We start from the raw sequence: 14,529 nt of genomic DNA, 5'->3' as shown, positions 1-14,529 counted from the left end.
AGAGGGATTTTGTGCTGTATTTTTTCAAGCTTACGGCGTTTTATAAACCCTTTGGTTTGTCGTGTATACTGAATACAAATAATGGGTTTATTTTCACAACAATACATGCAAAACGACACGAACACGTGTGGGGAACTCTCGACCACATTTCGGATGGTAACCGGCATTTTTGCAGCAACAGATAACCTGTATGAAGGATACGAAATGAATAAAAACGCAATAGAAGACTGCACAAAACACCAATGTTTGCCACCTACGTTATTCGTCTTTTATTCTCCGCCAGTGGGCGCCGCTGCTCCGGTACCTTCTTTTCCTTCAGCTTTCTTGCTTCCAGAAACTATGTCGTCTATACGAAGCAGAAGCATCGCCGTCTGTTGAACAGGCAACGTTACAGATGTACTCAACAAAATTGATGCAATAAAATTGAACAAGGTTTTATCTATTTTGTCAAGATCTTGAGAAACCAAACCCATTCAAGGGTTATATTATAATTTCCTTTCTGCTTGTTGTTACGAACACTTGGCTATGGTGTTCTTTCATGTGTAACAGAAAATCAACCACATTTTCACGCCGCTCACAAAAATGTGCGAAATAGTTGACACCTAAATCCCTCCCATATCCACCAACAACACTCATTAAACAGGGCAACCAGTATAGGAACACTGCTTCACTGGTGTGCATCATCCAAGGAATAGCAAATTAACCTCAATGTTCAACAAACCAATACTAGCAGGGGATGATATTGTTTACCTCCATAGCAGTCTTGTAAGTTTGTTGTTTAACTGATAACGGTTCCCAAATATCGAGTGCTTTCATATCAACAATTTCTCCTGCTTCACCATTAACTCCCCAAGTCGTGTTGCCCTCAGTTGCATGCTTGGCCTGAAAAGATATTTGCAATATTTATGACTGCAAAAAGCTTGGGCTTATGTAAAAGTAATGCATGGGTTATGTCTTTGGTGCAAACAAATCTCTCCTAATAGAGATCCCTTGCATCAATCAGTGCAACAAATTTTGAAATATACGTAAGTGTGGGTAAAAAAATATGATTATTGTCATAGCCACACCACTAGCATACTAATTATTCCAAAAAAAGGATTTCTCAAAATAAAGTGCACTTGTACCACCTTACCCTCAGTGCAGTTAATGTGCGAATGGTGCTGGCTCCACAGTTTTGAATAAGTGTCCTTGGAATGACCTCCAATGCTTCAGCTACAGCGCGATAAGGCCACTGTTCCACTCCAGTCATTGACTTTGATTTTTCCTTCATTTTCTGATGAAACATAAACAAATGATTCACAATCTGTTGCATGTCACAAAAAAACAATTAGCAGACGCTTTTATATGCTGGCAATAATTGGTCAAATAAAAATTAAGGTCTTATTTATTGCAACGGGGTGTTTTTAAGTTTACCTGTGCCACAGCCATCTCCACAGCGCCACCACCTGGAACCAGTCTTGGATTGATCATGACATTACGAGCAACCTGCATCGCATCTTGTAGGTTTCTCTCGACTTCCATGAGAATATCCTTGCTTGCTCCCCTCAGCAGAATAGTGCAAGCCTGTATTAATAACACAGGTCTTATTAGCAGACATTACAAACCAGATGTAATAAACAGGTAGTTGCAGTAATTGCATTCTGCATGTTGAACAATATATCACATATTGCTGTCTTAACTACAACAATACTTTAGTCTCTGCAAATGACAATTTGAAAAAAAATGTGTTATTCTGAAAATGTTGTGATTAAAAAAATCAGGGTTCACTTTTAAATTTTTTAAGACAGAAATATTGATTTCACCAAGCGATGGTAATTATCAGTTTCAGCCTTATTAAATAGAATCTACAGTAGTGTGCAAATTTAGCTTGTCACTTATTTCAAGTTCATCCAAATACGGAAACAAACAAACCTTGGGGTCTTGACATTTGGTGATAAATGTGAAATACTCATCACCGAATTTCTTAATTTCAAAAAGCCCCGCTCCAGTACCGATATCTTCCGTTCTAATCTCATCTGTTCTTGAACATACAGTTCCTCCGCAAGCACGAGCGATTCTATTATTATCAGACTTGCGCACTCTTCTGATAGCTGTGATGTTGGCTTTCGAGAGAAAATACTGGGCAAGGTCTGGAAACAGAAAGAAAACAAAAATTAGGAATAATGTGAGGAAATAATACTAAAGGTTGTGTCTTGTAACAGTCAATACACAATGTTAATCAATCTTTCAACTGAAGACCAACTAACAAAACTCAAAATTGTAAGAAACAAAAGTGTAGCTAAAGCAATGCAGACCTGAAATTCCCTTTTCAGTGAAAACAAGATCTGGTTTGAAACTTATTATCTCAGATGTAATCCTGCGGACATAGTCTTCTTCCATTTGGAGCACTTTCTCAAAATCAATATCTTTGCTCAATTCCATATCAGTCTAAAATTCAAATAATTATATTCATCATGCGGAACGTCATTGTGTTTTTTTTCCGAAAACTTTCACTTAATTATTTTTTTACCTGACTTTCTCCCTTCTGATATTCCAGGGAGCAATCCAGGAGCAAGATCCGAGGATTCTCGATCCTCCTCCGCATGCCAGGATGAGTGACATCCTTGTTCAACATTACTCCATTCAAAACTTCAGAGTCTTCCAGTGTACCACCAGGTACCTGATAAGAAATGAGTGTAAAATATTCAGGAAATACATGAAGATCAGCAGATGACTAGCATCAGCTTAAACATCATACTGTAAGTCAACACTAAGCAGCACATGCTGATTCTTGCAGTCTTTTATGACCGTCTCAATTATGTACAAAATGATATATATTTATCTTATTTGATCAGTCAAAACCATTGTCACAATTGATGGGTTAATGTGAGGCAATGCATACACAAGATTTTTTCACAGTAATAGGTTAAGTAAACATGTCCATTATAACTTTAGCAATTAAACTGAAAAACATACTTTTTCCACTTTGGCATATCGCTTGATGTCAATTTCTCTGCGTCCCGTACTCGTATTTTCCACTGAAACAGTGCTTACAGATTTGATTGCCATATCGCATGCCAGTTCTGCCCACTTGTTAATAAACTTAGTCCCAATTGCGCTCTTTACAATTTTCCTCATTTCTTCAGCTTGTTTCACATCAATTTCAACACTACAAGCAAAAGAAATACAACTCAAGTATTGGTTACGACCAGGCAAACATTACTGGTACCTCAGCTCAGTGAGGAAACTTTGCATATCATCGAGTGCTTTTCGGTACGCAGCGATTATCACAGTTGGATGCATTTTCTGTTGAAGGAATTGCTCTGCAGCAGACATCATCTCACCAGCTAAAATTAATTCACACTCATTAATAACAACGAAATTACGAAACAAATGACAAAAAAAATTTTCACAAAAAAAAAATTGATATAACTTCAATTCACAGGCTATCAGAAAAGGTATTCCGCAAAGAAAACATTTGCTTGAAGCAACTAACTTACCATCAAAACATAAAAGCTTCACAGAACAGTATTGTGAACCCATAATAACCTAGGGGTAAATTTTGTCTTTACAACTGCCAGAGGGTAAATTGAGGACAAACAGTTAGGAATCTCACATTCTCTAGACCAGTGCTTCCCAACCAGTGGGTTGCAAAGTTACTTCAGGTGGGTAGCGAAGCATTTCTAAATGTTCGCATTAATAGTAAATTGCATGTGTATACATTGTTTCTTTTCTCATTAAATTGTTTTTCATTCGTTTGGTCATATCTCATTGTGGGTCGCACAATAAAACTTGCATTAAAAGTGGGTCGCGAACTAAAAAAGGTTGGGAAGCACTGCTCTGGACAATCAAGCACAATCATTTTTACCAAGAATGATAACAGACGTTGTTCCATCACCAACTTCTTCATCCTGTGTTCTGCTGATTTCAATCATAGTCTTAGCAGCTGGATGTTGCACTGTGATTTCTCTGAGGATCGCGTTTCCATCGTTTGTCATCACAATTCCACCCATCGGGTCCATCAACATCTTTTACAAACAAAAAATTTCTATGATGAAGGAAATAGTAGAAAGTTCCTTTCATATTTTTCATATCCAATTAAATTCAGAGTATGTTAAAGTGGGACACAGTGCAACTTCAAGAGAGTTTGTCACTTACCTTAAGCATTGAACGTGGTCCAAGACATGTCCGAATGACATCAGCAATAGTCTATAAAAAACAAGGTTATGTTAAATCCCCATTTTTACAAAGCAGAAGGAAAAAATGCAGTAAAATCCAGAATGCTATATTTGTGAAAAATACCTTCGCAGCGTTAACATTTCCGATTTGAACTTTTCTTCCAGTTTCACGCTTGGAATTTTGATCTAAACGTAAAACACTGTTAGTCACATAAACCACGATATATATACATATGGACATCAAGACAATGAAACTTACTCAAAACTAAGATTGGTGCCGACATTTTCCTGATACTGGTTTGCTGTTAGACTGAGTTGCTGTTTCTTTTGCGATTTGCTGCTAGGCACCCACAGATCCTTCTAGATTTTTACAAACCCACGTTGAATTTCGGAGCCGCCAAACCACGTGACAAACCGTCAACGATTTGTTCCGAACTTTCCCGAGTGGTAAACAACCACAACACTGGTTCATGAAAATGAAAAGAATATCTTGATCATAATGAGGAAGTACGTTATAGCCGAAATAATGTTTATTTATCAATTTAAATAGTTTATTACAAAAATAAAAAGTGTGACTACGGACGCTAAGAAAAAAAACTTATTAATACTTGGCTTTTTTCAGGTTCACTTCTGTTAAACATATTTAAACACGTACAAAGAAATTAAACCTATTAATATTAACTCAACTAAACAAACTTTCAATCTTCTCAAATTTATATTTGCTACGTTATGATGTCGTAAAATTTTCTCATTTTGATTCTGAATTTCCCAAGGCGGGTGAATATAACTTTTCGCGGTAAAGGTAAATTCCCAAATAGGAATAAATTTTCGTTTGTATTTTTCAAAGTTTTCTTTAGCGATTCAAGTAATAAAAATCCAGCATGTCGTCGGAAGTCAATCAAACGATATGCGAATTAAATGGAGAGTTAGTAAGTGAGCATTCCTTTCAAGGAGATATCTTGCTGGATGGACAGGTCCGATTTTGCATATTACCTGATGTCCATTTAAAATATACACATTTGTTAGCACTGACAATAATCATGTCGCTTAATGAACAGGTTTCATCATTTCCCGAAGTCCGCGTGACTTCTGAAAGCTTGAGAAGGTCTGCAGTGACTTGTGAAAGTGCACAGTCAGCATTTTTGGAACATGACGAAACATTTTGGCAGAGACTTCAATCAGCATGGTTTATTGACTTGTGCAGTAACTTTCAAATTAGATTTTGTTACAATAAATCAATTGTTTGTATAACTTTTTCCTGATCAGAACCTTCTCATGAAAATGATTGCTATCCATGCAAGCTATTAAATGTTTTGTTTTAACATTTTCCATATGTTTTATGACTGTCAATCATTTATTTACAGGTTTGGCCATGGTTTAATTGGAGCCTTGAATGAAATATGCAGTGATGAAAGAAATGAAAATGGTGACCAACAAACTTTAATCAAAAACAATTGTTATTAAAAATTCAATTTAGTTCCAGGTCTTCTAAAATCATCTTGCCAATACTTGTTGATGTCCCTTCGATGGTTTGGAGGAATGCAGTTAACTTTCTTTCCTCACCTGAAGGTAAACAAAAAATGCAGCTATTTTGTCTTTGGTAACTAACAGATGTCAGTAAAGTTTAATCTTCTCTTTTGTAGCTTTCCAATGATGAAATTCTCCAGTCTTTTTCTCAGAACAGTAACTGGTAATTGTGTAACCAAAGTTAAAACCAAGTTAGGATTCTAACTAGGTATTGTATCCAGGTTGGAGAGTCCCATACGATATTTAGAATGGCATTCCAAAGCAAACAAGTTTGCAGTGGCTCTTAAGGATGACACAATCAGAGTGTACTACTGTGACAGGTCCCTATGTTATGATGCATTTCTCACTAATTATGAAGGGATTTATAAAATATTAATTAGTCTTTAACTGTATATAAACTAACTATTAAATCAATAACACAGTAAAGAATGAAAACAAGTTAAAACAAGACTTTATTTTTAATGTACTTTTGTGTGACATTTATTTCACTGCAATCGGAATGCTGCAATCTTATTGCATTGCCGTTTATATGTGGCTAAATCCTGTATATATTTCAAACAGTGAAACAGTCCCTATGCTGAAACACAAGCTGCAGCGTAACATCACCGAACTGAAATGGAAACCATTGTGTGCTTCCATTCTTGCGGTCGGAACGCAAACTGCTATTCTTATTTGGACAATTGACCCAACTTCCCTGTCAACAAGGCCCTCCACTGGAGCTGTGCAAGTTCTGTCATATGGAGGCCACAGTCCGGTAACATCCTTATCATGGAGTCCACATGGATTTGATTTGTTGTTTGCTTGTTCAGCCCTCAGCACCGCCATTGTGGTAAGCTTTTTTATTAGAATCTCTTTAGCTTGGCATAGGAGAACACTAAAAGGAGATTTCAGGCTGCTAAAACTAAAATTGTGACCACATAATTATATCATACAAAGATCTGCTTTGTTTGTGGTAAGTTTTGTAAATAGAATCTCTTTATTTTTGGGACAGAAGAACACTCAATTTTAGGTTGTTACAGGGAAAATTTTCGCCACAATTTTGTATTGTGCAAAAAACTCATTCCATGTCGGTCAGGTATAATTAATTGTTGGCAAGAAATAAATTATTTCTTTGAAAAAAGGTTTGGAATGTCAGCCACAGGAAGCACCAAGTATTACAACATGTGACAACAAGTGGTGGAGTATCAAGACTTCTCTTTTCACCGGAGGGCAGCAAAGTGCTGGTTGCCACCCCTTCTACATCATTTCGTGTATTTGAAAGTTCCACATGGACAAATGAAAGGTGGTCAAACCTCTCAGCCAGAGTTCAAGTATGTTCAAATTCTGAACAAATAAAATTAAAACTTTCTGCAAACTCGTTGGCAGCCTATTGTGAAGTCCTGTTTTGTTGTTCGTTTTTCTGTAAACAAAAAGAATAACATCATATGATTAAATCATTGCTGTATCGATCATCGTTCAGGCGTCTTCCTGGAATCCCGACGGTTCTGTATTGCTATTCTCCCTTCTGGGAGATCCCCGAGTATATTCACTCACGTTTGGGGATTCCCAGCAGAGTGTTGGACCTGCAGTGGACGGGTCAAAGAACGCTGTTGTGGTGTTGGATTTGACCTCAGACGACGAAGCGGAAAGTGACGTAAAAAGGTTTGAAGAAACTCCATAGTTTTAGGAAGGAGATTGTTTCATGAATAAAATATCGTTTCATAGAAATTACATTCACTCCATGGCGTGGGATGAGACTGGCGAGAGACTAGCGATCATGTTCCACCCCGATGACCCCAGGAGTCACGTGGTCGCTCTGTTTTCTGTGTCGTCACATCCTGTTTTCACGCTCACATTTCGGTGAGTTTTTTTCTGGCCAAGCATATCTTATTGTTTTTTTTGTATGTTTTTCGCTCAAAAGTCGGCATTATTGTCAGTTTTTGAAAAAACGTTGAAGTGTTTGGTGCTATCGCGTGACAAGGCAGAACCGCCCCACTGCGCAGGCCCTTACTTGACGATCATACCTATCGTATCGTGGTCATTGGGGTCATTACAGCCAAGCTGGGTCAGCTAATTTTCGGACCGATCTGAAAAAACAAGCTTCCGGTGAGGTTTGAACTCACGACCCTGGGCTAACCAGCTTAGCTGTTAACCACATGTTCTAAAATTATTCCCCACCCTGGTGGAAACCCACCCTAATATGTTGGTTTTCGTTTCAGGGGAAACATAACAGGAGATGGTGAAGTTTCTCCGACGTTCATCACATTCAAACCTAACTACGACCTGGGAGCTTGTTTGACTGTGGTAAGAATAGCTTAAATCCATACATTTACTTTTGGTAGTTGCAAACAAATAGCAAGCGACATTGATTATGTTGACATAACGACCGAAATTTCAAGACGATAGTTTTAAAAAATATTCCAAAAATTACTTTTAAAGCGGAATAAAAATCGCTTGATAAAAAACACAATTCGTGCAGTGTTAAAGGATAAATACTTTTATTTCTTTGACTGCTGGCTTTAAACAGCCATTTTTCAAATTGATTTAATCTACATGCTGTCTTGTTTAAGTTTAAATATTTTATTTAACATAGTTTTTTTGAAACTTTCTTTAATTCGTGAGACGAATCCTTGACGTAACCACTTGCTTACATCGCACACGTGTTAATTTCTTGTTACGTTGACAGTGTTATTCGGATGGTCGTGTCACCTATGTTCCAATGTACTTCAAGCGTAACGATCGCAAATCGGTAGCCTGGAAACCCGTGATGTCACCACTCGATAAGCTCTCTTTCGCCCACTCGCGGTCGGTACTCAACTCCAGTCAGTCGTTGTGGAGTTCCCCGCATGACGTCAGCAGCGGTATTACGTCATGACAATATTCCCCTTGGGGATGTTCTATTTTGCAATCATTTTCTGATTTTTCCGTTTGTGTTTTCTTTGATGCCACTTCAAACATTTGTAAACCACTACCGTTCCGGCGTAACTTTAATTGAGGCCGTGTATAATTGACTTCTTGCGAAATCCAAATCTTTTCAAATAGCTGCGTTTATCGTAAAAAAGTAAACTACAGTTGTTACGTTGGCGACTGGCTTCTATATTGAACCGAAATGACTCACGACCAGAGACAGTTACTTGTTTGTGCGAACAATTCAAATCTTCCACTAAACCCAGAGAAATTCGACGAAATGTCTTTTTTCCGTTGCGATGTTGCATCACGTGAAAGTATTTTTAATCGTCGCTTGCGCCGGGAATCAGCTGTAGGCGGAATAATTTCAGACATTTGGCATTAATATGACACGACCAAGCCCTTCCCAGCAATGCGTAGTGGTCTGAGTTCGATCTTAATCAGTCGCCGCAGTCCGGATCGTCCACATATCCAGTTCTAGTGTTGGGGCGGTTTAACTCGAGACGAGATTACAAGTGGAGATTTGGTTGGGAAAAATGTTTTACCAGGAAATTGTGCCTTTCCTCTGACATTCCTAAATGCGCTTTGGCATTTTCTGGAGCGCAGACAGAATTTAAAGGTTAATGAGTTTCCAGGCATGAGTCAGCAAATAGTGAAGCAGGGCGATCTTGTTTTTTAAATCAGCGAAAAAGCATTTAATACGTAGTTGTATAAGAAACATATTCTGCAGCAACATATAATTTCGCTTCCATCATAAAATCGCCACAGGCTCAAATTTAACTTGACGCACAACGCGTAATTTAATTCAAATTTAACGGTAAGTCACATCCTTGAGCCACCAGAGTAACACGTATGGAAATATTTCTGAGTGTTTTTGAAAATTTTTATTATCGTCGAATGTCGAGGCAATCGTCATGAAGAAAACCAAATACTTTACCGAGGGATTGCAGGATATATGCGGGAATTCAACCTTCGTTTTACTGAGTTATGAGAAGAACAGACGAAGTTGCACGGGAACAGTATTTGCAGTCAGATTATAAAATACTGTAAGCAGTGTTTGACGTATGTTTTAGTACTGACTCTGATGTGAACTGTCCGCAAAAATATACAGAGTAAATGAAAAAAGCGCATTAACTTCATTAAAAGAGATTTCATTTCGGTCTTCAGCTTATCTTTTTAGCGTGACCTTTTTACGTAAAGTTCGGAAAGGAGTGCACGGTTTTTGATATTTCCAAACGTGACCATTTCAAGCGTTTTAAGATGGACGAGAGCAAAAGAGTCAGTTTTAAGTGGATTATTCATAACATCAGCAAGTGGCTGTAAGACGATAATGTTCAGACACACCTTGTATGTTTGTAAACTATCGTTGAAATCGAGAAGACGGACAGGAAGAGCCCCAGGCGGAGGCCTCAAGGATGCGCTGACGGATATGATGCGGAAATGTAACAAATTAAAAAAAAAACAGTTTGCATTTTATAAGGAGTTTAAGGAGCTAGTTACAATTCTGAGAACAAAAAGGCTGCCCAAAGTTTGAAATAAAATAAAGAGTCAGTGGATTTTACTGTTTGTTCCGTTCACAAATGCCTCTTTTAAAATTTTCAAAGATTTTGAAATTTGTTGTACTAAATATACGGTATCCTATTGTAATTTTGAAATAGCATTACTTCTTGTCAAAAAGTGGCCAATTAGCATCATAAATATAATCGTTGACGATCCTTGTTTGATGGTTCATTGCAATATGCAACATTGTCGCGTGTCATAACTTTGTGAAATATACTTCACGAAAGGACGTCAATCTTTTCCTTGGATTAGAGACGCAGTAAACAGAAGGAGAAGTGCTTTAAAAACTCCGATGAGTTTTCTGTCTGCGGACAAATAGATTTCCTGTCTCACGTGACGCCAGCTTAAAATTCGAAACCTTATACGATTTTTTCGCCCGTAAAGCCCTCCACCAGAAAAAAAGGGAACCCGGGTTAAACCTAAAATTCGAATACATGATCACGATATGCTCAAATGTATTTCCTGCATCGGTCGCCGTGTCTTTAACGGGGTCTTGAGTATTTATGGTGTTCTTTTGGAGTTTAAAACATCAATGTCAATCGAATATGTTTGCATTTTGGAACGTTTGATTTTGTTATTGTTGCGCTAAAAAAAATACGAATGTGGATAATATTCAGTGGATGAATCTTAAAATTTAAAAAGTGCAAAAAAATTTAAACATTTTTTCGTTTGTCACAAAATTTATTTTCCTAAGCCTGACGTCTTTGAAATCCATGAAATCTTGTTAAGGTTTATGTGCGTTTGAAAGTTAGAAAGACTGGATGTAGGAGATTTAATATAGCTGCAAGTTAATACACACTAAGGATGAAGCCGTTGTTCATCGCCATTTTATGTTCCTGCATTGTGAAGTTTGCATCAAGTAGCAACGATTCCACCAGCAATATTACAACTGCACGACTGGAAGGTGAGATAAAATGAATATTTAGTTTGTGACGCTGCATCCTCTCGCGTTTTGCACGAAAAAGTAAGAAGACTCAAAATATAAACACACATTGCAAAAAAGAAATTACAACTAAGCAATATTTTCTTTGCTTATTCTTCTCGTGTTGTTTTGTATTCGTAAATTGTGTTTTTGTCTTAGTAAAAAAGGTTTTAAGAACAGAAATTAATTTTTCAGAAATCATGGATCTATTTCCGAACCGCTCGCTTGCTCTACACGAGATCGTCTGCCATAAAGTACACAACGACATCAGGAAAGTTCATGGTCTTCCACCTCTTGAATGGGGCGAATTCTTCGTCGCTCTGGCCGACAGTCGTGCGATCCATCTCATGTACAGCAACTTCCCGTTTGTCTACAGCGACCTCGCCAAACGATACTTCAAAGAAGGTGCATATTTATATATACAGCCCACGTACGCACTTAAATGAGAGACTTCCCAGTAACGGCGGCGCAAATCTGCATCGCATTTATTTTAGAATATAGGAAAATACATTTTTTATCGTTAAACATTGTTTAGCCGATTTTGTATCTTACAAAAAAAAACGTATAATAACAGGATCTTCTTTTTTTGATGAACGATTGCTTAAGCTAAACAATATAAACATGAACCGACAGTGGGTATATTTAAATTAGACACTGACGATGCTTCTTTTATCGAAATGTATTGGTCTTGAGTAAGAAAACTGTCTGATTTCTGCAGAATGAAATGTTTCCACGCCGCTTGTGAGGTAAAAATTAACAAACCCCAAAGAATCGTGTTCAGTTACAGTAAGAATATCAATAGTTTTTCAGTCAAGCAAAGTATTCAACCCCAAGCGAGATTCAACGATTTAAAATAACGCGTGACAAATCACGTGAGAGCGAAACGTTAAAACGGCGTCAAAACAGGCCCCGCCCTAAATAAACGGCATCCGAAGAGCGCAAAAGTCATGGCGTGATGCGAGATAACATCAGAGAACACGTTGGGGCAGACGCAAAGATTGTTAATCGGTTCGGATGGCTCATTCTGTAGAGGAATCAACAGGGATTGCTCGTGGGAAGAAAGTTGTCTTTACCACATCGTTAACGTTGCAGGCGCCCAGTGGGCGATTAAGTTATTTGTTACATCGAGTTGGTTTACCGGCGTCTGTTAAATTATCCGCCATGACCAAAAAACCAAAGGGTAATTTTCTGCATAAAATGGTTTCCCTTCGGATATCTGATCAATGTAATATTCCCTATCAACTGGTTTTACAAGTTTATAATGCGCTCTAAATACGGTCACAAAGAAACTAAACGCGATCAACTATTCGGCGGAAAGAAATATGCAAAATAATCCCACAAATATTTACCTTGGTATTTTAGAGTGTTTTTTATCAAGGAAAATATTGTTTGCCAAAAAATAATCCGAAACGTGCTTTTAAATTTTGGTGAAATATCTTGGTTGTGCTTGCTGTTGTTGGCGCTGGGCACAGCAGTTTTCAAAACGTCTGCCAGACAATGTTCAGCATACTTGTACACGAACGATTACACAGTGACATATATGTCCACCGTTTAATCCTGACACATTTTACAGACGAACTGAGTTACGTTTTCGAATCGCGGAATGTGCAGATTTACCAAAACCGGCGTCGTCGTAACATTGAAGATATCGTGGCGGTGGAGATCTCAACGTCGTTACGTCAGTGGTATCTATCCGGTGTGTTCGATCCCAGTAACGCTGGAGGTAAATATTATCAATGACAATCTAAAGAAGGAAGTTGAAATATAAACGGTGTAAATCTTGCTTGGCTATTTAGCTGAGAAGATCGTTGTAAGTCACATCGTAACTGCACTGATGAGACCTATCAGGTCGAAACAGTGGCCCTGCATGCTGCTATTTATATAACATGATTGACTGTATTGCTTATACCATTGCTTCCCAACCAGTGGGTCGCGAAGCTATTTCAGGTGGGTCGCGAAGCATTTCTAAACGTTACAGTTTTCTATTAGATCACGAAATTATTGCATTATAATTACGTAACAGTTATGCACATATCTCATTGTGGGTCGCACAATAAAACTTGCATTAAAAGTGGGTCGCGAACTGAAAAAGATTGGGAAGCACTGGCTTATGCAGTATGAACGGTGTTTTGAATTAAGCGCTTGTTCGAATGTAATACGTGCCCATAAACTCACGTGTCAGGGATTTCGTGCAGATTAAGATTTAAGTTTCCTCACCAACCACCTTCTCATTGTTACAGAAAACTATCAAGCCATCCTTGATCCTCGAGCCATCTCGCTTGGTTGTGTAGTTCGGCTTGTCACGCTTAACTCTACCATGCAGAAGATGTACTTTGTGGTCGCTTACCGCAAGATGCCACTCGAGAGCTACGGTGTATCGGTTGCATCCGGACAGACCAATTTTCTGACACCGCTTCCAAGTAAGGCCAACTTGTAGCCAAGAAAAAAAAAACCTTTACGCGATATGAGTCTAGTGGGTCCAGCGCTGATCAACAAGTAATATCATATTTGTGAACTGTAAATGCTGAATTAAATTGAACCAAAATTTTGCATTTTGGGGAAATTAAAAAAGATTTAAATTTTTGTGTGATAAAACATTACTTCCTTCTTCCAACACGTTTGTTGGTTTCACAAACGTTGTAAAAACTGATATCAACAGATTTTTCCTGTTTCTCTTCGTGCGGGTCAACAAAGAAATGCCTTTCTCATAACATCGGTTTACAAAATGGATTTTGCTCCTGTGCGGAGGATGGCAGCCAGCGACCAGTTTGTCTCAACACGTGCTATGTAAATTGTCATGTGGCCGCTAGTGGACAGCAGAGTGCTTGCTTTGGCAACACTACGTGCTCTTGTGACGTCACAGGGATGGCCATATGTCTGTGACATCCCGTGAAAACGAAGCTATTTAAACAAAACGAACGATGACCAATGTTGGTCTATTAAGTTTAAATTTTGACGCTTTCTTGTTTTCGTAACCGCTTGTCATTTGCCGGACTTCCCCACGTTGTGTGGTGCGATTTTTTTTCAACTTTGTAACAACCTGTTTGTGTTTTTTGCCCATTCCTGTTTGTGTTTTTTGAGGTAGGAGAACATTGTGCGCGGAAATAAAAACACCTTGGTTTCGGTAACAGCAAACCTCAAAACGGTTTGTTTTTCACAATTAATTGAAACGAATACACACAAAACGTGAAAGAAATCAATTAAATGACTCTGTGTAGTGGTTTCGTATTGACACGGCTGTGAAACATGTTTTGAAATGAAATACTATGTTTGGGTATTTCCTCTGCAAAAAACGTCAATTTCATTTTTTTGCTTCGAAAATTTTTCTGAACAATAAAATTCTTGTTTGCGCAAATCTCTCCTGAAGGTCAAAAATTTGGAACAGATGTGCGTCAAAATTTCCAGTCTCTGCTACTAGGCTTACTAGAGGGTAAATGTTAAACCCCTAAATCTTTGCGGTAAGAAAATTCCGACTCC

The 14,529-nt window shown here is 38.0% G+C and overlaps 3 protein-coding genes across 4 annotated transcripts; 2 read left to right on the top strand and 1 right to left on the bottom strand.

The window, feature by feature from the left end:
* Positions 1-69: 69 nt before the first annotated feature.
* Positions 70-4,558, bottom strand: LOC145899681 (T-complex protein 1 subunit gamma-like). The gene is made up of 14 exons (XM_082988576.1): positions 4,417-4,558; positions 4,282-4,343; positions 4,138-4,188; positions 3,848-4,007; positions 3,209-3,326; positions 2,956-3,148; positions 2,510-2,659; positions 2,295-2,427; positions 1,912-2,129; positions 1,414-1,563; positions 1,133-1,273; positions 751-882; positions 258-371; positions 70-186 (listed from the first exon to the last, which is right to left on the bottom strand). Exons 1-13 carry the CDS (start codon positions 4,439-4,441, stop codon positions 270-272), a joined length of 1,635 nt encoding a protein of 544 aa, XP_082844702.1. The 5' UTR covers positions 4,442-4,558; the 3' UTR covers positions 70-186; positions 258-269.
* Positions 4,559-4,993: 435 nt separating this feature from the next.
* On the top strand, positions 4,994-8,747 carry LOC145898698 (aladin-like). 2 transcript variants are annotated; one of them, XM_082987263.1, is made up of 12 exons: positions 4,994-5,131; positions 5,216-5,343; positions 5,522-5,583; positions 5,641-5,726; positions 5,801-5,847; positions 5,906-6,004; positions 6,246-6,513; positions 6,806-6,994; positions 7,144-7,325; positions 7,389-7,523; positions 7,883-7,967; positions 8,350-8,747. In XM_082987263.1, exons 1-12 carry the CDS (start codon positions 5,039-5,041, stop codon positions 8,536-8,538), a joined length of 1,563 nt encoding a protein of 520 aa, XP_082843389.1. In that variant the 5' UTR covers positions 4,994-5,038; the 3' UTR covers positions 8,539-8,747. The 2 variants fall into 2 exon arrangements, with proteins under 2 accessions (XP_082843389.1, XP_082843388.1); XM_082987262.1 differs by having other exon boundaries at positions 5,635-5,726.
* Positions 8,748-10,893: 2,146 nt separating this feature from the next.
* Positions 10,894-14,177, top strand: LOC145899246 (uncharacterized). Its single transcript, XM_082987977.1, has 5 exons — positions 10,894-11,034; positions 11,248-11,457; positions 12,626-12,775; positions 13,293-13,472; positions 13,712-14,177. The coding sequence occupies exons 1-5, from the start codon at positions 10,935-10,937 to the stop codon at positions 13,933-13,935; spliced, it is 864 nt and encodes a 287-aa protein (XP_082844103.1). The 5' UTR covers positions 10,894-10,934; the 3' UTR covers positions 13,936-14,177.
* The last annotated feature ends 352 nt before the right edge of the window (positions 14,178-14,529 follow it).

Source organism: Ascidia mentula, chromosome 4, assembly GCF_947561715.1.
Source record: "Ascidia mentula chromosome 4, kaAscMent1.1, whole genome shotgun sequence".
NCBI classification, from domain to species: Eukaryota; Metazoa; Chordata; class Ascidiacea; order Phlebobranchia; family Ascidiidae; genus Ascidia; species Ascidia mentula.
This window is presented reverse-complemented; position numbering and strand designations above follow the sequence as displayed.

Bases quoted from the DNA above. Each gene is read 5' to 3' on its own strand.
- LOC145899681 (XM_082988576.1), bottom strand. From the start codon at position 4,441: ATGTCGGCACCAATCTTAGTTTTGA. The intron at 4,344-4,416 runs GTAAGTTTCATT...TTTTACGTTTAG, and splicing joins GGCACCAATCTTAGTTTTGA to ATCAAAATTCCAAGCGTGAA. The intron at 1,274-1,413 runs GTAAACTTAAAA...ATGTTTCATCAG, and splicing joins TGGAGATGGCTGTGGCACAG to AAAATGAAGGAAAAATCAAA.
- LOC145898698 (XM_082987262.1), top strand. From the start codon at position 5,039: ATGTCGTCGGAAGTCAATCAAACGATATGCGAATTAAATGGAGAGTTA. The intron at 5,132-5,215 runs GTCCGATTTTGC...CTTAATGAACAG, and splicing joins ATATCTTGCTGGATGGACAG to GTTTCATCATTTCCCGAAGT. The intron at 5,584-5,634 runs GTGACCAACAAA...AATTCAATTTAG, and splicing joins TGATGAAAGAAATGAAAATG to TTCCAGGTCTTCTAAAATCA.
- LOC145899246 (XM_082987977.1), top strand. From the start codon at position 10,935: ATGAAGCCGTTGTTCATCGCCATTTTATGTTCCTGCATTGTGAAGTTT. The intron at 11,035-11,247 runs GTGAGATAAAAT...TTAATTTTTCAG, and splicing joins TACAACTGCACGACTGGAAG to AAATCATGGATCTATTTCCG. The intron at 11,458-12,625 runs GTGCATATTTAT...CACATTTTACAG, and splicing joins CAAACGATACTTCAAAGAAG to ACGAACTGAGTTACGTTTTC.